The sequence below is a fragment of the Epinephelus lanceolatus genome, chromosome 11 (assembly GCF_041903045.1).
Source record: "Epinephelus lanceolatus isolate andai-2023 chromosome 11, ASM4190304v1, whole genome shotgun sequence".
Classification (NCBI taxonomy): Eukaryota; Metazoa; Chordata; class Actinopteri; order Perciformes; family Serranidae; genus Epinephelus; species Epinephelus lanceolatus.
The window spans coordinates 43,431,749-43,456,462 of record NC_135744.1 but is presented as its reverse complement, the minus strand read 5'-3'; the positions used below and the strand labels follow the sequence as shown (position 1 = coordinate 43,456,462).

General features: G+C 44.1%; 2 protein-coding genes and 1 long non-coding RNA gene across 3 annotated transcripts in view; all 3 read left to right on the top strand.

Annotated features, from left to right (window-relative positions):
* Positions 1 to 24,714, top strand: part of LOC144464766 (uncharacterized) — a 130,961-nt gene continuing 106,247 nt past the window's right edge. The window contains exon 1 of the long non-coding RNA XR_013492373.1: positions 1 to 166. This is a non-coding gene — a long non-coding RNA (uncharacterized LOC144464766). The remainder of the gene's footprint in view (positions 167 to 24,714) is intronic.
* LOC117269302 (olfactory receptor 10J4-like) lies at positions 1,008 to 6,790 on the top strand. Its single transcript, XM_033646240.2, has 4 exons — positions 1,008 to 1,050; positions 3,713 to 3,900; positions 4,002 to 4,661; positions 6,626 to 6,790. The coding sequence occupies exons 1-4, from the start codon at positions 1,008 to 1,010 to the stop codon at positions 6,788 to 6,790; spliced, it is 1,056 nt and encodes a 351-aa protein (XP_033502131.2).
* Positions 18,986 to 23,428, top strand: LOC117269310 (olfactory receptor 10J4-like). Its single transcript, XM_078172115.1, has 4 exons — positions 18,986 to 19,184; positions 20,294 to 20,478; positions 20,580 to 21,242; positions 23,264 to 23,428. The coding sequence occupies exons 1-4, from the start codon at positions 18,986 to 18,988 to the stop codon at positions 23,426 to 23,428; spliced, it is 1,212 nt and encodes a 403-aa protein (XP_078028241.1).

Sequence of the window (24,714 nt, the reverse complement as noted above, 5' to 3'; positions counted from 1 at the left end):
GTACATTTCCTGTGAAAACAGAAGTGTATTTTGAAAACAGACAATGCATGTAACAGGCTGAAGTTGACACGGCGTCCCAGAACGTCAACAACCAACACACCCAGGGTACCTTGGATGTCATATGTGGACGTGGAAAGTCCATGACCAAACGTGGACATGTGACGAGGTCACAGTGAGGATGATGATGGAATCTGAGGTTGGACAATTATTTCAATATTTTAAGTTTGTGTTATTTATTTTTGTAGTGATGACTGAAATCATTTTACAACTTAATGACAAAAATAAACTGAAACTTTGATGGATCTGAAAGTTGTGACGGTTAAAGTCCATCTTCACAACAACTACACACACACACACACACACACACACAAGCAATTAAAGTAATTATTTTTATAATGAACCTTTAATGAGGAGAATAAACATTTGAAGGGGGCAGTTGTTACCGTGGCAACAAAGACGATGATGTTTCTCATGTTTTCTTGTTTATAACCACAGAGGTAACTAAAAATAGGTCCCTCTGGAATTCTCTTACTGTCCTGTGTACAATTTATATTTTTAATGAAAGGATGTGATGTCACTTTGTGTAATTAACCATGTTTGGTCTCACCTTCATCTCCATCAGAATCAGAAAACGCTCAGTCGCTCCTGAAAGGACAAAATGTGGACGTGGATGAAGTTGAGCTTCTATCTGACTGAACGTGACTGAGCCCAGCAAAGATTCACACATTCAGGTGAGATGATGAGATCTTATTTCTGTCTGTTGTGTTCAAAAGACAAATATGAAGACGTGCTGTTTGTGCTGTGCAGCTGTAGAGCTTTTTAAAGAGTTTCATTCTGACTGTGTAACAGCTGCTGTCACACTGAGCTCGTGCACACATTAGGTTACATACAAAGCTTTTCTTTTTCACACATTCATTATTCTGCACTTGTTTTCTGTTGACAGTGAATTTTCCTCCATCCACCCATCTGTTCATCTGTCTGTCTGTGTGTCTGTCTGCTGAAGAGAGATGGAGCTTTTACCGTTTGATATTTCCCCTGAAAGCCCCAGAGGTCTGTGAGTGTTCCTGTCATTGTCATTATGTGCTGTTGTCGTGTGCTTTAATGTTTTAATGATGTCCAGTGCCATCAAACTCCACAGTCTGACTTCACAAATATGTTTTCAGTTATAAGCAGGAGAACAGAAATGTTATTATACAGAAGACAGTTTGTAAAAATGATGATAACGTTAAAGGTTCTTCATTTGTTTCCCTTAAAAGTGCTTCAGTGAAATTCTTTGTCAGTGTCTGAAGGCGATGACACATTTACAAACTATTAAAGAAAGAGCTGAATCTTTTCTTACTTATTTAATTTGCATAAAGGCTTAACATTAACTGCTCTTATCATACAGTGTTGAAGCTTTAAACTATATTTATACTTGTTGTTTGTATATTGAATTGGTTAAAGAAGTGATTGTGAAGTGGAAGCAGCAGGTTTTGAGGTGTTAGAGTTTCCATGCACTCGACTCCAGAGTGAAAGAAAGAGCTTTACCTTCAGATTTTGTGATTCAGTCACTTCAGGTCATGCTGCCTTTGTCAAATTCTGATCCTTCACCTGTTTTATTGACTTTGAGTTTACTTCCTAATTGTTTTTGCACAGACTGCTAAATGTGTAAAGTAATAGTAATCACATTATTCTCAGTTTTCCATGATATTTCTTCTTTTTTTGAGCATATGAAAACCTGATAGGTTGGAGAGTATTGAGGTGATAAATCGTCTCTCGGTCTGTTAGACTGTCAGGACAGATTGGGTTTATGTTCCACCTCTTTTACAGAGAAACTGTATGAAACTCCAATAACAGAGATTTAAAGAGATTTTTTTCACAAACACAACTAACGTGTTATTTTCTTTAACCACGTCTGACACATGCTCATTAAGTGATGATGCCAAGAGAAAAACAGGGAGTAACTGTAACTTTGGAGGATCCCCATCTGATGTGACAAACTCAGGACCGTAGATTTTCACCACATCACTGATTTTTGTTAGTGTCCTTAAATGTCCAGTATGATGAGGAGGAACGATTCCAGCAAACTGTGTGTTTGGACATGCAGATTGTTTTAAGAAATACATATGAGTCCGTCCTTTAAGGATTGTTTTCAGTTGTTGGTGTTTTGACATTTAGTTTTTCTTGACCTTGAGAACATGTGACACAAAATTACCTAAACGTTTGATTATTTTTCCTGCTTTGAAGCTTTCTTGAGGATGAATCATTCAAAGAGGCAAAGCTGTTGCAGCTCGGCTCTGCTGCACTTTGCTTCATGCCTGCAGTAGAAGAAGTATTTTGATCTTAATATAACCCATTAAGAATTTTTTTACAAGTAAATGTTCTGCATTCACAGTTTTACTGAAGTAAAAGCCTGAAGCAACAAAAAGAACTTGAAGTATCAAAAATTTGTTGATCATTTTGCAGCAGAGCGGTCCCTGACATTGTGACGCTTCCACATCAGATTATTGTTACTATAACATTATTATGGGGTCTGATGTTGTCGCTGGTCAAGATGGAGTTCAAATAACTAATAAAGTTCAAACACTTTATGATTTGATAGTTCAACCTTTAAGCCCAGTTCAGACCAAAGAAACCATTTTAAAAAGTTGCACAGAAAAGTTGCAGCAATCTGAGCTTGACTCAAGATGGCTGATGGCGCTGGTTATTTATATTATTGTGGTGTACTGATTATGAATACAGTCCATCTGATGCTGGTTTTGTTTCATCACTGGAGCCAGTATCTCACTATCACTATCCTCATTCAGATTTTAAGAAGCTACAAATTATATTCAGCCACAAAATAAGTCTGAAAAGCTGCAAATCAGAACGAAGTACAGAGAGTTGTTGATTTCAGCCAGCATAAGACCCAGCTCTGGGGGTCTGACCGCCCTGCTTCCTACTGGATCAGCAAACTTTCTGTTGCTGCTGTTACACAGGTAAGACCCGCTGCTGCTAGCCTCTGGTCCTCTGTGAATCCTGGGTTTGTAATGGCTGAAGTGAGTGAAGCACAGGGTCCATGGGCTGTGCTAGTTAATTCTTGTCTCATTTGTGGTCTGATAAACAGTAAATTGAACAAAGTCAGTGCCTCATGTCTTTCATTCAATGCCCCACAGTGCTGAAAAAAATCCAAGAGGAAACACCAACATATGAAATATATCGTGATACTGTGGTTTTAGCAAGATCTTAACCAACGTTAGCTTGCTTGCCAATGTGAATGAATTGCTTGTTAGCTAATGTAGCAAAATACTATCTTGAGTGATTAATGTCATTTACAATGACACTCCAGGGCTGATCTGGCCAGTTTATTTAAACATTTGTAATTTTTAAATGACTATCAGCTAATGTTGCAAAGCAACTGACACTAGATCCACTCAGCAGAGCTTAGTTACAGCTAGCTTGCTTGCTTGCTAACACAGGGCACTTGATTTGCGCTTGTTAGCTGTGACAGGGAAGATGAAAAGAGAGGGCGAGGGGCTCAACTCAGATGCAGTTGCTGGGCATACACCACACTTTTGATTAAAATTGTTGCCGAATTTAAAAATGAAAATATGAATTTTTTAAAAGAAATGGGGAAAAAAAAAGTTTGGCCAAAAAAAAGGACATTTATCTAGTCAGAGCCCAAAAGATCAGCACCTGGGTCTAGCTGTGCACATGCCTGACTAACCCCACCCTTACCTCACTCTTTCTCCAGATTCGTACCTGCCCTTGTCAACCAATCAGAGATCCAGCTCTGTTAACGGCACCTGGGAGCCTGATGGCGTCACTTTCTTCATCATCCAGGGCCTCGCCAGCCTTGGTGAGAAAAAGATGATAGTTTTTGTCCTCCTGCTTCTGGGTTACATCATCATCCTGGGAGGAAACAGCATGATCATCTTTGTGGTACAAAATAATCTATTAAAGCTCATTTCATCAGTTTTGCCTTAGTCTGACTAAAATGGAATTATTAGTGTCTTAATCCCGCCTTGTTTATTCTCACGCAGGTGCTGACTGACTCAAAGCTCAACTCTCCCATGTATTTCTTCCTCTCCAACCTCTCCTTCGTGGACATCCTCTTCACCACCACCACCATCCCCAAAATGCTGTCGGGCCTCCTGACAGACGTGAATACCATTTCCGTCCCAGGCTGCTTACTCCAGATGCATTTCTTTGTTCAGCTAGGTGTTACTGACTATGCCATCCTGACTGTCATGGCGTACGACCGCTACGTGGCCATCTGCAACCCTCTGCGCTACACGGCGGTCATGACTAGGCCCGTTCGGCTGCTCCTCATCGCAGGAGCCTGGAGCCTCGGCTTCTCCATGCTAACAGCTACCGCGATGACCTGGCAGCGGCTTTACTGCGGCCCCAATGTGGTGAGGAATGGCTGGTGTGACCTGTCGTCTGTACGGCGCCTGGTGTGTGGTAACACCGTCATAGATAACATTGTGTCCATTTCCTTCGCCATACTGGCACTACTGACCACAGGAGTCCTCATCCTCACCTCCTACATCCTGATTGGTGTTTCCATATCGAGGATGGGTGTCGCTCAAAGACTAAAGGCCTTCAGGACGTGTGCCGCCCACCTGACTGTGGTGTCCATCTCTTACAGCTCGGCCTCGTTTGTGTTCATCTCCTACAGGGTGGGAAACTTTTCACCTGAGGTACGAGACGAATCGTTCAGCTTTAATACTTACCTTTGCCTTTGTTTTAGTCTCACACAGTGGCTGCAAAAGTTTGGGCAGCCCTGGTCAGAATTTTATTTACTGTGACTAGTTAAGTGAGTGGATGATGAACTGATCTTCAAAAAACATGAAGTTAAAGATGAAACATGCTTTTCAATATCTTAAGCAGGATGTGTGTTTTGTTTTTGTTTTATACAAGTTTAGGGCGTTGGGCACCCCAACACATTTGAGCTCTCAGATGACTTTTCCCAGGGTCTCAGACCTTAATGAGCTTGTTAGGGCTCTGGCTTGTTTACAGTCATCGTTAGGAAAGGCCAGGTGATGCAGATTTCAAAGCTTTATAAATACTTTGACTCCTGAAACCTTGTCCCAACAATCAGCAGCCATGGGCTCCTCTAAACAGCTGCCTAGCACTCTGAAAACTAAAAGAACTGATGAAGACTAGAAGAAGATAGCAAAGTGTTTTCAGGGAGCTGTTTCCTCAGTTGGTCATGTCAGTAAGAAATGGCAGTTAACAGGAACTGTGGAGGTCAAGCTGAAAACTTTGTGAGAGAGCTGCTCGTAGGATTGTTAGAAAGGCAAATCAAACCTCTGTTTGACTGCAAAAGACCTGCAGGAAGATTCATCAGACTCTGGAGTGGTGGTGCACTGTTCTACTGTGCAGACACACCTCATCAGTCATCAGAAGAAAACCTTTCCTGTGTCCTCACCACAAAATTCAGCATCACAAGTTTGCAAAGGAACATGTGAACAAGCCTGATGCTGTTTGGAAACAAGTCCTGTGGACTGATGAAGGTAAAACAGAACTTTGAGGTATGTTTGGAGAACAAACTGTTAAACACGGGGGTGGATGGATGATGCTTTGGGCTTGTGTTGCAGCCAGTGGCACGGGGAACATTTCACAGGTAGAGGGAAGAATGGATTCAGTTAAATTCCAGACATCACAGCATCTGTAAAAAAGCTGCAGATGAAGAGAGGATGGCTTCTACAACAGGACAATGATCCTAAACACACCTCCAGATCCACAATGGACGACCTCAAGAGGAGCCAGCTGAAGGTTTGGCCACGCCCCTCACAGTCCCCCGACCTAAACATCATTAAACATCTGTGGATAGAGCTCAAAGAGCAGAGCATGAAGACGGCCCAAGAATCTCACAGAGCTGCAAGAAATCCTCCAAACAAGAACTGAAAGACTCTGAGCTGGATACAGAAAGTGTTTAGAAGCTGTGGTACCTGCCAAAGGGGGCGCTACTGAGCACTGACCATGCAGGGTGCCCAAACTTTTGCTTCAGGCCCTTTTTCTTTAGTGTTATTGTGAAAGTGTTCACAGTAAACAAAATTTTGACCACTGGTACCCAAACTTTTGCAGCCACTGTACATGTCTTCTTAAAAAATACGTTTAAGAGTCCTGTATTCAGCATCAGTATTTTAGACAAGACAAGAAAAGAGTTTGAAGTTTCATTTTTGACCTTTTTGACAGAGAAATCTCAACACTGGGTCGACAGCAGATGAGCTCACTGAGTTTTCATAAAGATAACAGTCTGATTCTATAAATAGAAATGTCCGTCCTCAAATATCTTTCTAGGTGTGCATCACCGACACTGTGTTGTACTCTGCCCCGACCTCTTGGATTCATCCAGATGATGATATCCTCAGCAAATTAAATGTGCATTTGTCCATTTGGTCTTGAAAATACTTTGTCAACCAAAATATTAAAAAGGCACCAGCCTCAAAGTTTAATGGTCACCAACAATAAGAGGAATCATGTTGATGCTGCTTGGCTGATTGGGGAGCACAAGCACAATTTCATAGAAATCTGAACATTCAAAAGTGTTGGACGACAGACTGACCAACTTTGTCATCATCAGGATGTGTGGTAAATGGCAGAGTGAACCTCATGTGTTTATTAAAGTTTGTACAATCTATATTTGATTTTGTTTTAGGACCGTATCATTGTGTCTGTGCTGTTCTCCGCTCTGACTCCTTTCCTAAACCCGATGATCTACAGTCTGAGGAACAAGGAGCTGCGAGAGTCCATCAGGAGGACTCTGAGCAGGTTCAGACCTGCTGTTGTGTTACCCACAAAGGACGTCAACACAGTGTCCTGACTGTGAGAGGAAAGCTGCCGCTCTGCTCACCACACACCCACAAACTGGAGACAGAAAAGACAGCTGAATATCCAGGACAGGGCTCCTGATGTCTGTTTGGGATTAAAAAGACTGTCATGCACAGAAACTTATTTAGAAATTATGTGAATTTAAACTGGTCTTTTGGAATTGTACATTGTGCCAAACATATAATGTTGTTCTGCTCTCTATATATTTATTAACACATACACAAAGTTTATTACATTAAATCTACATAAACCCTAAAAAATAATGGCCACAACAGCCGCTCCGACCATCAACATCGGAGCTCAGGAGGAGGAGCGTTGGCTAAATTTCGTTGCAGTGAGACAAAATCTAAGATGTTCTTTGCATTCTTGTAATTTTCAGATGAAGCTGGTGGGCAAACTGAGTTGCAGGTCCGCAGAGTGTGTTCACCCCTGTGTTGTGTTGCGGATAAATTTGCCTCATTTTTACTGTGCTTTAGAGAGTGGTGGGCTGAAGTATAGTTAATAAACCCCTCCATGTTAGTGGATGGATCATGGGCCACAGTAAAAAAATCATCAAATAAATTTTTTTTCCAAAGATGGTTTCTACCATTTTAGGTTGTTCTCATCACACTGATGTTTGTTCACGTGTTTGTTTTTCTGGTTTTTATTTGATGAAATAAAAGGGTTTGACATCATGATTGACAGCTGTGTGTGCCAGTCAGTGTGCTCGCAACCAGTGGTGCTGCTTGTGATTGGTCGGACGGCAGGAACAAGATACTGCAGCTTAAGATGGCAGCGGCCATATCCGCAGTGGCAGAGCCAGAATCTTCTGTGGGGTGGCCAGGATGGTTATGTGATCATTTTGGGGTGGCAATGTCTCACTAGAAAATATAGGGGTATTTTGGGCACCTAAACCACACACCTCCACAATATTTGGAATGCAGGTAATGGTGAAAAAGATCATATAATATTCTTTATTTTTTTCTTATTCCTGCAAGTAAAGTAACAAAGATGCTTACACTACACAAAGTTTTTATTACAAAGTGCATACAAAAGTGAAATACTTACTAGTGCAACTCTCTCTTAAAACTACACATGACTGGAAGGATTTTCTCTGACGGATAAAATATATCTCATCATCCATCTCACAACAGCTGTATTCTGCCATTGTGGTTTGCACTAAAGCGATTTACAAAGTCTTCCATGTCAGGGACTTTGCTCGCCTGGACTCCACACTCAAAACACCCAGATTGCTCAGTCTGTCATCATCCATGGTGGAACGCAGGTATGTCTTTACCAGCTTCAGTGTGGAAGAGCTGCGTTCACAGGAAGCAGTACTTACAGGTATTGCAATGGCGATTTTGCACAATCGGAAGAGCTCCTGGAATACCTCTTTAAGAGGTTCAATCATGTTAATGAGCTCTACTATGTTAGAGGGCTTCTGTATGCCACATGCTACTTTCCTCTGTAGGACTCTTTTCATTTGGTGCACCTCATGTCTGAGGTCGTCTATGTTACATGCATAAATAGCAGCGAATGAAAATAGAGCCTCCTCTTGGCAAAATGTAGCACTTGAAGGATTTAAGGCCTGAATCCTCATCATTATTGCACAGTTTGGTTTTGAGAATCGTCTCTTTAGCTCACTGAGCATGTTATCGAGCACAGGGTAGAATGGGCTGGTACGAAAAGAGTCCCTGGTCCGCTCAGAACGCTCACCTACAGAAGACATGACAGTATGTCCATCTAGCATTCTGTTCTGTTTTGACTTTCTTTTTGGAACAGGTTCTGTCTCCACATTGCATTTTTCAGCAGTATTTAATACTTCTTTCCAGAGCCTTTCAAAGTAGAATTCATCTCTGTAGTCCTGAAAAGTTTGCACAAGGGCTTCAACTAGATCTACAGCTGAACACAAATCAAGAGAGGGAGACTGCAGAATGTCAGAGAGAGATTTTGCATCACCAAAAACCTTGGTGCATGTCACCAAAAGGCCAATGAACTGCAGGTCAATTTGAGCGAGCAGGCCCCGTGCATCAGTGCTCCTATCTCCATGGTTTTCTGCAGCAACTTCCTCAAGGACACGTGTAATAGCAGGTAGTCTTTCAAGTACGGTACGACAAGCTGTATGCCGGCAAGCCCACCTTGTGTCACTCAACCGCTGAAGCTCTCTGGGTGCTCCAGCATACATTTCTTTCTGTGTGTTAAGCCACTTGGTGTGAACATGAGAGCCAGACATAAATACATATCTGCAACAACACAAAAATGCAATCAGCTTGTGGGACTGCTTTGATTGTGTCAACAAGAACCAGATTAAGACTATGAGCATTGCAATGGACATAAAAGGCCTGCTTTGCCACATCCTTAATACGAGATTGAACGCCGGAGTGCTTGCCACTCATGACAGAAGCACCGTCATACACCTGCCCAACCAGATTACTTTTGTAGTCCAGGCCATATCTCTCAAATACTTGGATTATTTTTTCTGTCAATCCTGCAGCATCGAGGCGGTCTGCAGATTCAGCACAAAAGAGATCTGTTCCTTCTTTTTTGTGTCTTTAGTTTCATCTGCCATTACAGAAAAGACACCACTTTCCTTGACCTCACTTATGATGGAAGCTAATGTATCCAAAATCTCATTCTGACTTTGATGGCTGGTGTATTTTGCATTGCGAGGCCCTGTCAGTTTCTTTTTTACAACTGGGTCATGGTTACCAATTGCATCCAATATAGCCAAGATGTTTCCCGTGTTGTTTGCAATGCTTGTTTCCCTGTGACCCCTTTGTGACATATTTTGGGTTGCAGTTAAAAGCAAGACTTCAGCTGCAGTTTTGATGTAGTTATGATTTTCCTGTATCTGCTTACTGTGTTCTTTATTTAGGGTACTCATTAAAGATGCATTTGCTTTTTCTCCTCACTCAAATTCCTTCCAAGCCATCATTGCATTTATGTAAGCCTCTCCCTTTACATGTACAGCAAATCCTCCATTTTTGTATGTTGCTTTTTTTCCAGTTCTTGTACTCCTTGCTTACTTGCTTATGGTAGTCCATCATATCCGATGATGACATTCTACTTCTTCTTTTGGTGAGTTCTGAGGTGACTATGAAGTCCAATGCGTGAGCCACAAGGTCTATTACAGTGAGGGCATATGAAGTCAGTAGTTGTTGCCGCCTTGGCTGCAGTGACCATCTTCCTCCCCTGGCGCTTCCTTTCCCTCACCTCACTCCTCTCCTCTTCCAGGTGCTGAATGCCAGCTAGGCAAAGTCTCCTCCAGAGAGGACGGTCCGTAGCAGTGCTTTCCAGCTGTGTGTACTGTATCCCACACTTCTTGAGCGTTGTTTTGAGCTGGTCCTCGTATCTCCGCTTTTGACCTCCTGCAGATCGCTGACCATGGCGTAACTGACCATACAGCAGTTGCCGTGGAAGTCTGTCCTCTGTCATCCTGATGGTGTGGCCAACCCGCCGCAGTTGGTATTGAAGAAAAGTGGCCTCCATGCTCTTGGTACCAGTTCTCTTCAGGACTTCCGTGTGTGGTACACGGTCGCGCCAAGTTAGTCCAAGGATGCGCTGGAGACATTTGATGTGAAAGTTCTCCAGCTGATGGATGTGACGGTGATACAGGGTCCATGCTTCACAGCCGTAGAGTAGGGTGGAGACACAGATAGCTTGGTAGACTGCAACCTTGGTCTGTATGCTGAGGTCCTTATTCAGGAAAACCTTTTTGCGCAGCCTATCAAAGGAAGCTGAAGCAGCCTTTATCCGGTTTTGGACATCATTGTCCATGCTGCAGGTTTCGGAGATGATGCTCCCAAGATATTTGAAGTCTGGGACCACTGCTAGAGGTGTGTTGTTAATGCTGAAGACAGGTGATGGTGGTCGAATTGGGGGAGGGGAGTTCCGCTGGTAGAGTACCTCCGTCTTCACAGTGTTCACAGTGAGACCCAGTCTGCTATAGGCCTTCACAGCAGCTGTTAATGTTGCTTGCAGGGCCTGTGGTGTATTTGCCACAAATGCACAGTCACCCCAACACTGAAGTAAATGCTGACTCTGTGTTTGGGAGGCCAAAATGCCTGCATGCATAGCAGTATGCAGAGTCTTGGCTCTGTGAGTATTCGAGCCATGGGTGGTTATGGTACCATGAGGCTTGAAAGTTTCTCCTCCTGTCACCCTGGAGTGTTCTAGGAAAGAGCTTCAGATGCGGCTGGACCGGTCCATCAGCTCTTCATTTGGATATGTCTATTTTAGAAAAGAAAAAAAAAGCAACTTCAATTATTCAACTACAGAAGAGATTAATAATCAAGATCACACAATTAGTGTAACTATTTTCCCATTCTACATCTAACGGATGATCCAGGCCCTTCAGTCTGCTTAAAAAAGTAATAGGCTTGTGACCATTCATCTAACTGAGACAGACTGAGATGTTTATCCTCCTCTGTGGACGACATTAGTCTAACTAGTGTAACAAGTATTGTCATATCCACGCCTGTGTTTCTCCGCTCCCTCCCTTGTGTGTCTCACTCTCTCGTAGGGGCGAGTCCCTGGCGCAGGCGGTGGCTACAGGACGCACACCTGGAGCTCATCACCTCATCACCACTCAGCTCTCATACTCCAGCTCTCCGGTCATTCTCCGCCAGATCGTTACAGTTCACCAAGCAGTAACTCACGTCAGGCCGACTTCCAGTCTGTGTAGATTTCAGTGTGTATTCCTTGTGCTTACCTTGTGTTTCTCGTGTTCCAGGAATCATCCAGCTCCTGCTCAGCCGCTGCCTCCCCGGACCCACTCCAGCCCCCGGCTCCCCTCACTGCTACCTTCCACCTGCCATCACCATTCCCCCCACGCCTCTGCTCCTCTGCCTTCCCCAGGCCCCTCCACTGCCTCGCTGCCTGGATCCCCTCCTCACTTCCAACCTACCTTTCCCCCAGCAACTAAACCTGTGTTCATTGCTCAGCTCTGGGTCTGTGTCCTGGTCCTCTACACCCCCCTGGTTATCACAAGTATTCTTTATGCTATCCATTTGGGTCAAATTGTGTTCTGAAGAGGACATCCAGGGCTTTCTAATGATGTAGACATTATGTGGGTGGGGTTAACAGGGCAAACACACACCCTTTTCAAAACGGCTGCCATTACGTTTTTCTCGTTTTTTGCTGCCAGAGTGGTAATTGATCATTTTCTGGCAAAAGTTATGATTATTTTGTTAATATTTAATTAGTTTCCTGAACATAAGGGTCTTAACTTTAATTTAGAGAGATTTCAGAAATCCAGAGTAATTTTAACCTTTTCAAAATACACCTTTTATTCAATGTCCTCTGTAGAGGACATCAGGACTTAGTACCCCCTGTTTTTTAACCATTTTCCATGATTCAGCAGGCAGAAGGCCATTAAAGGGAATGACATTTTTTTCCTCATAATTTCTAATACATTTTAAAGGTTAGTCAGTTTGAAAGCAGAAAATTTGGCTTGGAGTGAGACTTGGAGGTAATGTGTATGCAAGAGTTTGGAGGTTTATTAGAAAATAAGAACACCTGAGGTGAATGTACATTCCCATGCATCTATGGTAGGATACTACCTAAGAGGAGGATTTTGAGAAACTTCTTGCTCTATTTCCTTTAAACAATGACAATTCTTGCTGAGAGTGTATTCACACATACAATAGTATCTATAAAGCTTCACTCCACTGTTCTTTACCCTTCCTAGGCCACCACACACAATAAAGTTTACCTGGTCCTTGGGGTCCATCATATAGGGGTCATGGGTCAAACTATGGGGCTCCCCATCACTTCTTATTGCCTGGGCGAGTGTTGAATGACTACATAGCAAGCATTACACCTCATCACATCACAGATAGTGAGGGGTGAGTGCCGTTGGACCACTAGGCCCTTAAACCCAGTGGTACAGGGTACCAATCCTGCACCCTGACTGCAACGTCAGGCCCATTGGTATAGCTATTAAGAATACACTCTACCTTGCTACAGCTATCCATCATAGTGTTAAGCATTGAAGACAGACACATAATAATTCCAGGGGAGTAAAAGTCCTTTGTAGCTAATATATTTAGAGATAAAGCATAAAATGCCCCATAGTCCCATTGTAACTTCATTGAAACTCATTGACTAACTCTGGAAATTTAAGACCCGACTAAGTCTCGTGATAAAAAATAAATAAATAATATTTTTGAAATTTTTTTGTTATGCAAAATGTTTCTTTCAAGTCTAATACTTAAATTACATAAAACAAATCTTGATATCAAAACATTTTTTCTTCTGGGTCCCAGGACGAGTGAATCAGACCTATTCATAAATTATCAGGCCACCAGATTAACATAGCTACTGCATCATATCTGGCTTAAGTACAATTCAAGTGACCAGTGTGTAGGTGTTAGTATACCTGGAGGTCCTCTTGGTCCACTGGGCAGTGGGGGCTCCTGTCTCTCACTCTCTGAGTCTGTCTGCTGATGAGGTCAGTAACATCTAAAAATAGAAGTTTCAGATTTGAAGGTGTTTGAATAGTTTTCCAAAAGGTTTGATAACATAGTTTCTGCATGATGTGTTTAATAGACAGAATAAACAAGAGGGTAGCAACACGAGAGATCCAAACGTGTGAATGAAAGATTTACCTGGAGGTCCTCTTGGTCCACTGGTATGGGGGAGCTGCTCTCACTCTCTGAATCTGTCTCTTCTATCTGCTCACCCTGTCTGTCATTCTGTGCCTCAGCTGGCTTCTTCTTCCTGACTGCTCCCTTACTGAAGAGGGAAGCTATGTCTGCTGTCTTTCTCTTCATGTCTGTGCTGCTCTGACATAATACACCAATGCAAAATGCAGAACATATCAACAGTACCACCATCATTATAACTAGTACTAGCAAAGTTAACTAAACAAATACATTCATAAAATTGACAGCCCAACTTATCAAACTATGACATATTTATCATGTTTGATTTTACTTATTTGGGGGAGTTATCTAACATTAAAAACATGTACTGACGAAGATGCTAGTCAATTTCCCTGTTATTAAAATTATTCAAAAAGTAATGTGACTTTAGTTGGAATGACTAAACAATGTGACGATACATCGTTTTTTGCCTCATGTAGCTTACTTAACAGTTTAAGGATGACTTCACTGATGCATAAAGAAGTTAGCCAATGCTTACTTTTTGCTATCTTTTCCTGTTAGTTAACGTTAGCTTGCTAGCCTCAAAACGCGAATCTCCCCACTGATATTACAGCTTACCTGTTAATATCTGTTGTTCATTCGCATTTGGACAGCCCCACTGGCACTCAGTGGTGCTTGGCCTATGGGTGTGCTCTGGTCCACCGATACTGGATTACTAACGTTACGGTGGTTGGGGTCAGGCCAGGGTGGCCAATAGGGTGGCCAGGAATCAGCGTGAGGTGGCCACAGCCAGCCCCTGTCACCTCACACCTCCGCCATTGCATATCCAGGAAATTTTTGGATTCATGTTTGGACACTGGAGACGTGTCGTCCATCTTTATTTACAGTGACTGGTACAAATTTATTCATTTTATTATTTAACTGCAAAAGAACCCTGAAACTCTGAAAGATTCTTAAAGTTGTGACTCAGACCAACTTTATAATTTCACAACAACAGGTACAACCACACACACACACACACACACACACACACAAGCAATTAAAGTAATTACTTTTATAATGAACCTTTAATGAGGAGAATAAACATTTGAAGGGGGCAGTTGTTACCGTGGCAACAAAGACGATGATGTTTCTCATGTTTTCTTGTTTATAACCACAGAGGTAACTAAAAATAGGTCCCTCTGGAATTCTCTTACTGTCCTGTGTACAATTTATATTTTTAATGAAAGGATGTGATGTCACTTTGTGTAATTAACCATGTTTGGTCTCACCTTCATCTCCATCAGAATCAGAAAACGCTCAGTCGCTCCTGAAAGGACAAAATGTGGACGTGGATGAAGTTGAGCTTCTATCTGACTGAACGTGACTGAGCCCAGCAAAGATTCACACATTCAGGTGAGATGATGAGATCTTATTTCTGTCTGTTGTGTTCAAAAGACAAATATGAAGACGTGCTGTTTGTGCTGTGCAGCTGTAGAGCTTTTTAAAGAGTTTCATTCTGACTGTGTAACAGCTGCTGTCACACTGAGCTCGTGCACACATTAGGTTACATACAAAGCTTTTCTTTTTCACACATTCATTATTCTGCACTTGTTTTCTGTTGACAGTGAATTTTCCTCCATCCACCCATCTGTTCATCTGTCTGTCTGTGTGTCTGTCTGCTGAAGAGAGATGGAGCTTTTACCGTTTGATATTTCCCCTGAAAGCCCCAGAGGTCTGTGAGTGTTCCTGTCATTGTCATTATGTGCTGTTGTCGTGTGCTTTAATGTTTTAATGATGTCCAGTGCCATCAAACTCCACAGTCTGACTTCACAAATATGTTTTCAGTTATAAGCAGGAGAACAGAAATGTTATTATACAGAAGACAGTTTGTAAAAATGATGATAACGTTAAAGGTTCTTCATTTGTTTCCCTTAAAAGTGCTTCAGTGAAATTCTTTGTCAGTGTCTGAAGGCGATGACACATTTACAAACTATTAAAGAAAGAGCTGAATCTTTTCTTACTTATTTAATTTGCATAAAGGCTTAACATTAACTGCTCTTATCATACAGTGTTGAAGCTTTAAACTATATTTATACTTGTTGTTTGTATATTGAATTGGTTAAAGAAGTGATTGTGAAGTGGAAGCAGCAGGTTTTGAGGTGTTAGAGTTTCCATGCACTCGACTCCAGAGTGAAAGAAAGAGCTTTACCTTCAGATTTTGTGATTCAGTCACTTCAGGTCATGCTGCCTTTGTCAAATTCTGATCCTTCACCTGTTTTATTGACTTTGAGTTTACTTCCTAATTGTTTTTGCACAGACTGCTAAATGTGTAAAGTAATAGTAATCACATTATTCTCAGTTTTCCATGATATTTCTTCTTTTTTTGAGCATATTAAAACCGGATAGACTGGAAAGTATTGAGGTGATAAATCCTCTCTCAGTCTCTCTCAGACTGTCAGGACAGATTGGGTTTATGTTCCACCTCTTTTGAGAATGTTGGTATCTTTAAATGGCCAGTGTGATGAGGAGGAACGATTACAGCAAACATGACAGTGTTTAAGGAATGTATGTGAGTCCTTAAGGATGTTTTTTTTTTTTAATTAGTTGTTTGTGTTTTTACAGTTATTTCTTCTTGAGCTTGAGAACACGTGACACAAAATAACGTCAACTTTCGATTTTTTTTAACACGTACTTTTCCTGCTTTGAAGCTTTCTTGACAATTTCTGTTGCAGCTCGGTTCTGCTGATCTTAAGTTTGCTTCATGCCTGCAGTGGAAGAAGTATTTACATCTTAATATAACACAATCCGAATTCTTTTTTACAAGTAAAAGTCCTGCATTCACAATGTTACTTAAACAAAAGTCTGGAGGCGTTAGCAACAAAAAGTACTTCAAGTATCAAAAGTTAGTGAACAGGATGTAACTTAAAACCTGGGACCTTAATTTTAATGTAACGGACTCTGGATAGATTGTCCAGGAAAATCTAACGGATATGAAGTTATGCACATTCCTGAATGTCTTGTCTCTTCAGCTCTGCTGTCAGGGAGTACACTACACTCGTACTCGTACTCATACTCGTCGTCCTCCGCTTATCCGGGTCCGGGTCGCGGGCGCAGCAGCCTCAGCAAAGAAGCCCAGACAGTCCTCTCCCCAGCCACATCTGTCAGCTCTTCCGAGGGAACCCCGAGGCGTTCCCAGGCCAGCCGGGCGATGTAATCCCTCCAGCGTGTCCTGGGGCAGCCCCGAGGTCTCCTCCCGGTTGGACATGCCCAAAACACCTCCCAAGGGAGTCATCCGGAAGGCACCCTTACCAGATGCCCGAACCACCTCAACTGGCTCCTCTCAATGTGGAGGAGCAGCGGCTCTACCCCAAGTCCCTCTGGGATGTCCGAGCTCCTCACCCTTTTTTCTAAGGCTGAGCCCAGCCACCCTGGGGAGGAAACTCATTTTGGCCGCTTGTACTCGCAATCTCGTTCTTTCGGTCACTACCCAGAGCTCGTGACCATAGGTGAGGGTTGGAACTTAGATCGACCGGTAAATCGAGAGCTTCGCTTTCTGGCTAAGCTCCCTGTTCACCACAACAGACCGGTTAAGCGCCTGCATCACTGCTGACGCCGCCCCAATCCGCCTGTGAATCTCCCGCTCTGCCTGTGAATCTCCCGCTCCATCCTACCCTCACTCGTGAACAAGATCCCGAGATACTTAAACTCCTCCACCTGAGGAAGGGCCACCAACCCCATACTCCCGGAGCACCCGCCACAGGATGCCCCTGGGGACACAGTCGTAAGCCTTCTCCAAATCCACAAAACACATGTGGACTGGTTGGGCGAACTCCCATGCCCCCTCCAGCACCCTGGCGAGGGTAAAGAGCTGGTCCACGGTTCCGCGTCCGGGACGAAAACCACATTGCTCCTCCTCAATCTGAGGTTCAACTATTGACCGGACCCTCTTCTCCAGCACCCTGGAGTAGACCTTACCGGGTAGGCTGAGGAGTGTGACCCCCCCTGTAGTTGGAACACACCCTCTGGTCCCCTTTCTTGAAAATGGGGACCACCACCCCGGTCTGCCACTCCAGAGGCACTGCCCCCGATGTCCACACAGTGTTGCAGAGGCGTGTCAACCAGGACAGCCCCACAACATCCAGAGCCTTGAGATATCCAGGGTGAATCTCATCCACCCCCGAGGCTCCGCCGCCGCGGAGTTGCTTCACTACCTCAGCGACTTCTGCCCCAGAAATTGGACAACCCACCCCCAAGACCCCAGGCTCTGTTTCCTCACTGGAATTCGTGTAAGTGGGATTGAAGAGCTCCTCAAAGTATTCCTTCCACCGTCCAACAATGTCCCCAGTTGACGTCAGCAGCTCCCCGCCCCCACTGTAAACAGTGTGAGCAAGTTGCTGCCTTCCCCCCCGAGGCGCCGGACGGTTTGCCAGAACCTCTTTGGAGCCGATCGATAGTCTTTCTCCATGGCCTCACTGAACTCCTCCCACGCCCGAGTCTTTGCCTCCGCGACTGCCGCTGCTGCGCTCCACTTGGCCCGCCGGTACCCGCCAGCTGCTTCCGGATACCCACAGACCAACCATGCCCTGTAGGCCTCCTTCTTCAGCCTGACGGCCGACACGACTGGCCCCAGTGGCCTTGCAGCCACAGCTCGCAACTGCTGCCTCGACAATGGCAGAGCGGAACAAGGCCCATTCGGACTCAATGTCCCCCTCTGCCCTCGGGACGCGGTCGAAGCTCAAGGTGGGAGTTGAAGATCACCTTGACAGGTTCTTCCACCAGGCATTCCCAGCAGACCCTCACTGCTCGTTTGGGCCTGCCAGGTCTGCGCGGCATCCTCCCCTGCCACCTGATCCAACTCACCACCAGTTGACAGCTCTGCTCCTCTCTTCACCTGAGTGTCCAGAACATATGACTGCAGGTCAAATAATACGACTACAAAGTCAATCACTGACCTGCGACCTAGTCTGTCCTGGTGCCACGTGCACCGATGGACATCCTTATGTTTGAACATGGTGTTAGTTATGGCCAAACTGCAACCCGCACAGAAGTCCAATAACTGAACACCACTTGAGTTCAGATCAGTCAGGCCGTTCCTCCCAATCACGCCCCTCCAGGTCCTGCTGTCATTGCCCACGTGAGCGTTGAAGTCCCCCAGCAGAACAATGGAGTCTCCGGTCGGGGCACTGTCCAGCACCCGTCCCAGGGACTCCAAAAAGGTAGTACTCTGAACTGCTGTTTGGCGCATAAGCGCAGACAACAGTCAGGTCCCGTTCCCTGACCCGAAGGCGCAGGGAAGCAACCCTTTCGTCTACTGGGGTGAACCCCAATGTACAGGCAGAGCATCTGGGGGCTATCAGAAAGCCCACCCCAGCCCTCCGCCTCTCACCCGGAGCAACTCCAGCAAAGGAGAGAGTCCAACCCCTCTCAAGGACTTGGGTTCCAGAGCCAGAACTATGCGTCGAGGTGAGGCCAACGATATCTAGCTGGTAACGCTCAACCTCTTCCACAAGCTCCAGTTCCTTCCCCACCAGAGAGGTGACATTCCATGTCCCAAGAGCCAACTTCCGTAGCCGAGGATCGGACCGCAAAGGCCCCCGCCTTGGTCTGCTGCCCAATCCACAATGTACCACTCCCTTCTGGATACCTCTGCGGGTGGTGGGCCTGCAGGGGGACGAGCCCATGTAGCTGGTTCAGGCTGGGCCCGGCCAGACCCCATGGGCAAAGGCCCGGCCACCAGGCGCTCTCCCACGGGCCCCAACCCCATGCCTGGCACCAGGGCGAGGCCCCGGGAACCCTCCGGGGCCGGGTACATGATCTCCTGTTGTTTTCCATCATGAAGGGTCTTTTGAATCGTTCTATGTCTGACCCTTCGCCCAGAACCAATCTGCCATGGGAAACCCTACCAGGGGCAAAATGTCCCCGACAGCATAGCTCCTGGGATCATTAGGGCACTCAAACTCCTCCACCAGGATAAGGTGGCAGTTCTCGTAGGAGCACCACACTTTTAATTAAAAATTGTTGCGATGGGCCAAATTTATAAACTACAATCTAAAATTAATAAGAAATAGAATAAAATGTTGGGTGTAAAGAGCACTTATCTAGTCAGAGGTCAAAGGGGCAGATGCTTCAGAGTATATGGGTGTTTCTCAAAGTCAAGGATCCTTCCTTGGTAGGATGACTCCTTCCAAGGAAGGATCCTGCAGAGACAGAGTCCTTCCTAGCATCCAGTCAACACACATTGGAACAGGCTAACAAGTGTCACCCGGCGTTTCAGGGTACTGTGGTCATTTTGGCACTCTCATGTTGTAAAATTTTAAACAAATGCAAATACTAAAGTTTGTTTTGGAGTTCCACAAGGTTCTGTGCTCAGACCAATCCTATTCACTCTATACATGCTTCCCTTAGGTGTAGGTGTAGGTGTAGGTGTAGGTCCCTTCTGTATGACATCTATTGCACGTCTGTCCGTCCTGGAAGAAGGATCCCTCAGTTGCTCTTCCTGAGCTTTCTACCATTTTTTCCCCATTAAAGGGTTTTTGGGTTTTTTTTCCTGATCAGCTGTGAGGGTCATAAGGACAGAGGGATGTCGTATGCTGTAAAGCCCTGTGAGGCAAATTGTGATTTGTGATATTGGGCTTTATAAATAAGATTGATTGATTGATTGATTGATTAAACTGTATTTTCAGAGTCACGTGACTTTTAGCGCTCCATCTCTGCTGTAAATGATGAATGATGAAATGAATTTCTCTGAAAGAAGGACTCAATCCTCTGTGAAATTCACAAGGATCCTTGACACTGGAACAGTCCTTCGGCGGGACGATGACGTATCCTCCTTGAAATTTGGCAGTGTGAGGATCTTTCCCTGACTTTGAGAGACACCCCGTGTATGCACATGCCTGACTAACCCCACCCTTACCTCACTCTTTCTCCAGATTCGTACCTGCCCTTGTCGACTAATCAGAGATCCAGCTCTGTTAACGGCACCTGGGAGCCTGATGGCGTCACTTTTTTCATCATCCAGGGCCTCGCCAACCTTGGTGAGAAAAAGATAGTTTTTGTCCTCCTGCTTCTGGGTTACATCATCATCCTGGGAGGAAACAGCATGATCATCTTTGTGGTACAAAATAATCTATTAAAGCTCATTTCATCAGTTTTGCCTTAGTCTGACTAAAATGGAATTATTAGTGTCTTAATCCCGCCTTGTTTATTCTCACGCAGGTGCTGACTGACTCAAAGCTCAACTCTCCCATGTATTTCTTCCTCTCCAACCTTTCTTTCGTGGACATCCTCTTCACCACCACCACCATCCCCAAAATGCTGTCGGGCCTCCTGACAGACGTGAATACCATTTCCGTCCCAGGCTGCTTACTCCAGATGCATTTCTTCGTTCAGCTAGGTGTAACTGACTATGCCATCCTGACTGTCATGGCGTACGACCGCTACGTGGCCATCGGCAACCCCCTGCGCTACACGGCGGTCATGACTCGGCCCGTCCGGCTGCTCCTCATCGCAGGAGCCTGGAGTTTCGCCGCCTTCTGCACACTACCAGCTACCTCCATGACCTGGCAGCGGCTTTACTGCGGCCCCAATGTGGTGAGGAATGGCTGGTGTGACCTGTCGTCTGTACGGCGCCTGGTGTGTGGTAACACCGTCATAGATAACATTGTTTCCATTTCCTTCGCCATACTGGCACTACTGACCACAGGAGTCCTCATCCTCACCTCCTACATCCTGATTGGTGTTTCCATATCGAGGATGGGTGTTGCTCAAAGGCTAAAGGCCTTCAGGACGTGTGCCGCCCACCTGACTGTGGTGTCCATCTCTTACAGCTCGGCCTCGTTTGTATACATCTCCTACAGGGTGGGAAAATTTTCACCTGAGGTACGAGACGAATCATTCAGCTTTAATTTTTACCTTTGCCTTTGTTTTAGTCTCATATATGTCTACCAAAAAATACGATTAAGAGTGCTGTATTCAAAACCAGTATTTTAAATAAGACTCGCAAAGAGTTCAGAGTTTCATTTTTGACCTTGGAAGCAGAAGCCTGACAAACATATGTCAACATTGGGTCCATTTACTTTGTGTTTCCAAAGCTTTCAGTCACATCCTGTGGCCCCTCTCAGCAGATTGGGTCACTGAGTCTGATTCTATAAATGTCATTCCACCACTTCAGTCCAGACCGAAATCTGTAAATAAAATACATTTCAATATTCAATATTTCAACAACTAACCTAGTGGATGGATTGCCAGGAAGCTTGGTAGGCACTTTCATGTTCCCCTTGGAATTAATCGCAATTACTTTGGTGATCCTCTGACTTTTCCCCGAGTGCCTTCACCAGATCATTTTCATGTGTCAAATACCTGTGCTAATTAGCGTATGTTAGCACACAACTAGAATTATCGCTTTGTGCACAGTTACATTTTGACCTTTGACCAAAAAAATTCTAGTCAGTGCACTCTTAGGTCTAAGTGGTCGTTTGTGACAAATTTGAGGAGACCCCCTCAAGGCCTTCTTGAGAAATTGCATTCACAAGAATGAGATGGATGCAAGGTCAAAGAGACGACCTTTGACCACCAAATTCTAATGACTTCAGTCAACTCACATTTTCAATGTGTCTAAACTCTTCGCTCCACGCAGTTATGTTCACATGAGATATTGGGCAGTTATGATTAAATATTTCCCCCCTTAGCTGGAGCCTGCGGGTGGATGCTGGGGTGGAGGTGGGGCTGACAGAGCGAGCAGCAGTGCTGATGCAGGGCAGCAGTGGCATTGACAAGGCAAAGGGAGAGCTGGGAAGAGGGTGTGTTTTATCGATGATAGAGTAGTGTATGTGTATGAATCAGTGCAGCTTGAGCTGATGGCCTGAACGAGCTTGCAGGCATCATTCTATTTCATTTTTGAGTCCAAGTGGACGTTTGTGCTTAAATTGAGAAAATTCCCTTAAGGTGTTCTTGAGATAGTGCTTTCACAAGAATGAGACAGACAAGGTCACAGTCACCTTGATGTTGGACGTATGACTACCAAAATCCCGGTTCATCATTGAGAACAAGAGGACATTTGTGTCAAATTGTAATATCACTTTCACATAAATGGGACTGATGGACAAAATTGGAAACATATTGCTTTGAGCCGCGGCTATCATCTGCACGGAGGGATAGAAACGTTAAACTAAGATGGCGAACTTGACATTCTTTATACCTGCGAATCATCAACTTGTTGTCATTGTGAGCGTGTTAGCATGCCTGTGTAAGCATTAATCTCAAAAGCAGCATCAGCTGTGGACTCTTTCCATCAGAGCAGTGCTGGGAGTGGCGCAGAGAAATTAGTCATGAAGTTATAAATCCTCCGGAGAATGACATATATAGTATATTTCATGGCAGTCTGGCCTGCAGTCTTTCACATATCTATTTCTGGTTACAGGTAACCATTCTTATGCCCTGATGCTATCAGTGAATATGTATTAGATAGAGGGAAAGTCAGAAGAAGGCCAAAAACTTCAGGACTGACCCTCTGGTTACCATGAATATCTTTCTAGGTGTGCATCACCGACACTGTGTTGTACTCTGCCCCGACCTCTTGGATTCATCCAGATGATGATATTCTCAGCAAATTAAATGTGCATTTGTCCATTTGGTCTTGAAAATACTTTGTCAACCTAAATATTAAAAAGGCACCAGCCTCAAAGTTTAATGGTCACCAACAATAAGAGGAATCATGTTGATGCTGCTTGGCTGATTGGGGAGCACAAGCCTTCACAGAACATTTCATAGAAATCTGAACATTCAAAAGTGTTGGACGACAGACTGACCAACTTTGTCATCATCAGGATGTGTGGTAAATGGCAGAGTGAACCTCATGTGTTTATTAAAGTTTGTTCAATCTATATTTGATTTTGTTTTAGGACCGTATCATTGTGTCTGTGCTGTTCTCCGCTCTGACTCCTTTCCTAAACCCGATGATCTACAGTCTGAGGAACAAGGAGCTGCGAGAGTCCATCAGGAGGACTCTGAGCAGGTTCAGACCTGCTGTTGTGTTACCCACAAAGGACGTCAACACAGTGTCCTGACTGTGAGAGGAAAGCTGCCACTCTGCTCACCACACACCCACAAACTGGAGACAGAAAAGACAGCTGAATATCCAGGACAGGGCTCCTGATGTCTGTTTGGGATTAAAAAGACCGTCATGCACAGAAACTTATTTAGAAATTATGTGAATTTAAACTGGTCTTTTGGAATTGTACGTTGTGCCAAACATATAATGTTGTTCTGCTCTCTATATATTTATTAACACATACACAAAGTTTATTACATTAAATCTACATCAACACTAGAAAATAATGGCCACAATGGTCCTTTTGACCATCGGCATCGAGGCGACTGTGGCTCAGTAGGTACAGCCACCACTGAGAAGATAAGTGGTTCCATCCCTGACCCATGCAATCTACATGTCAAAGTGTCCTTGGGCAAGATACTGAACCCAAAACTACTTCCGATGGCTAAGCTTTCTGATGTGAATGTTTATCTGATGAGCAGGTAGCCCCTTGTCTTGCAGCCTCGGCCACCAGTGTATGAATGTGTGTCTGAATGGTTCTTGTGAATTGAATTGAAAAATTTTATCTAAATTAATTTACCATTTTAAAATGTATACGTGCAATAACATTGTTGGATTAAAAAATGATGCTGGTGGTACCTCACCTCATTTTGTTGTTTTTGATATAGGAGAGATTGACAAGATTTATTTGTTCAATATTTAATCATGCATGCACAGCATGATATTCCAAATGTGTTTATTCACAAGAGAACAATCAAAACAGGCGACATATCCTAAACTAAAGACTAAGACACAAAAAGTGTGTGTGTGTGTGTGTGTGTGTGTGTGTGAGTGAGTGTGAGAAATGCAAACCCTAGAAAATTGAAGGAATGACCCGCCCTACACTCTATGGTTGGCTAATACTTCTTGCTTTCATTGGTTGGATTGGTCAGGTTTAGGCAGCGGAGTGGGAATTGTTTGGGTTAGGGTAAGAATGTCAGGGTTATCTAATTAGAAACAGAGTAAGGCAGGCCGCTCCTTTACAATTCTAGGATTTGAAATTTGTGTAAAAGCAACGACAAAATGGCTGACAGCAGAGATAACTACAGAGAAGATGGACAAAGGTCCTCTGAGCACATTGTGGGTCAGAAGAAGAATGGAGCATGTGAGAGTGGAAGCTTTAAGTTTCCTCTCTCAATGTAGTTATGTTTAAGAGCTAAATATTTGTGATCTGTGGTGTGTAAAGGTGCCGGGTTAGTGAAAGAAATGCTACTCTGTCTGTTAGTGGCGTTGGCTTACTAACATCGACTTAGCCTTTGGAGA

Excerpts from the sequence above, each read along its gene's own strand:
- LOC117269310 (XM_078172115.1), top strand. The coding sequence starts at position 18,986 with ATGTACCACTCCCTTCTGGATACCTCTGCGGGTGGTGGGCCTGCAGGG. Across the intron at positions 19,185-20,293 it reads GGCCGGGTACATGATCTCCT|ATTCGTACCTGCCCTTGTCG; the intron begins GTTGTTTTCCAT and ends CTCTTTCTCCAG. Across the intron at positions 21,243-23,263 it reads TGGGAAAATTTTCACCTGAG|GACCGTATCATTGTGTCTGT; the intron begins GTACGAGACGAA and ends ATTTTGTTTTAG.
- LOC117269302 (XM_033646240.2), top strand. The coding sequence starts at position 1,008 with ATGGAGCTTTTACCGTTTGATATTTCCCCTGAAAGCCCCAGAG. Across the intron at positions 1,051-3,712 it reads TTCCCCTGAAAGCCCCAGAG|ATTCGTACCTGCCCTTGTCA; the intron begins GTCTGTGAGTGT and ends CTCTTTCTCCAG. Across the intron at positions 4,662-6,625 it reads TGGGAAACTTTTCACCTGAG|GACCGTATCATTGTGTCTGT; the intron begins GTACGAGACGAA and ends ATTTTGTTTTAG.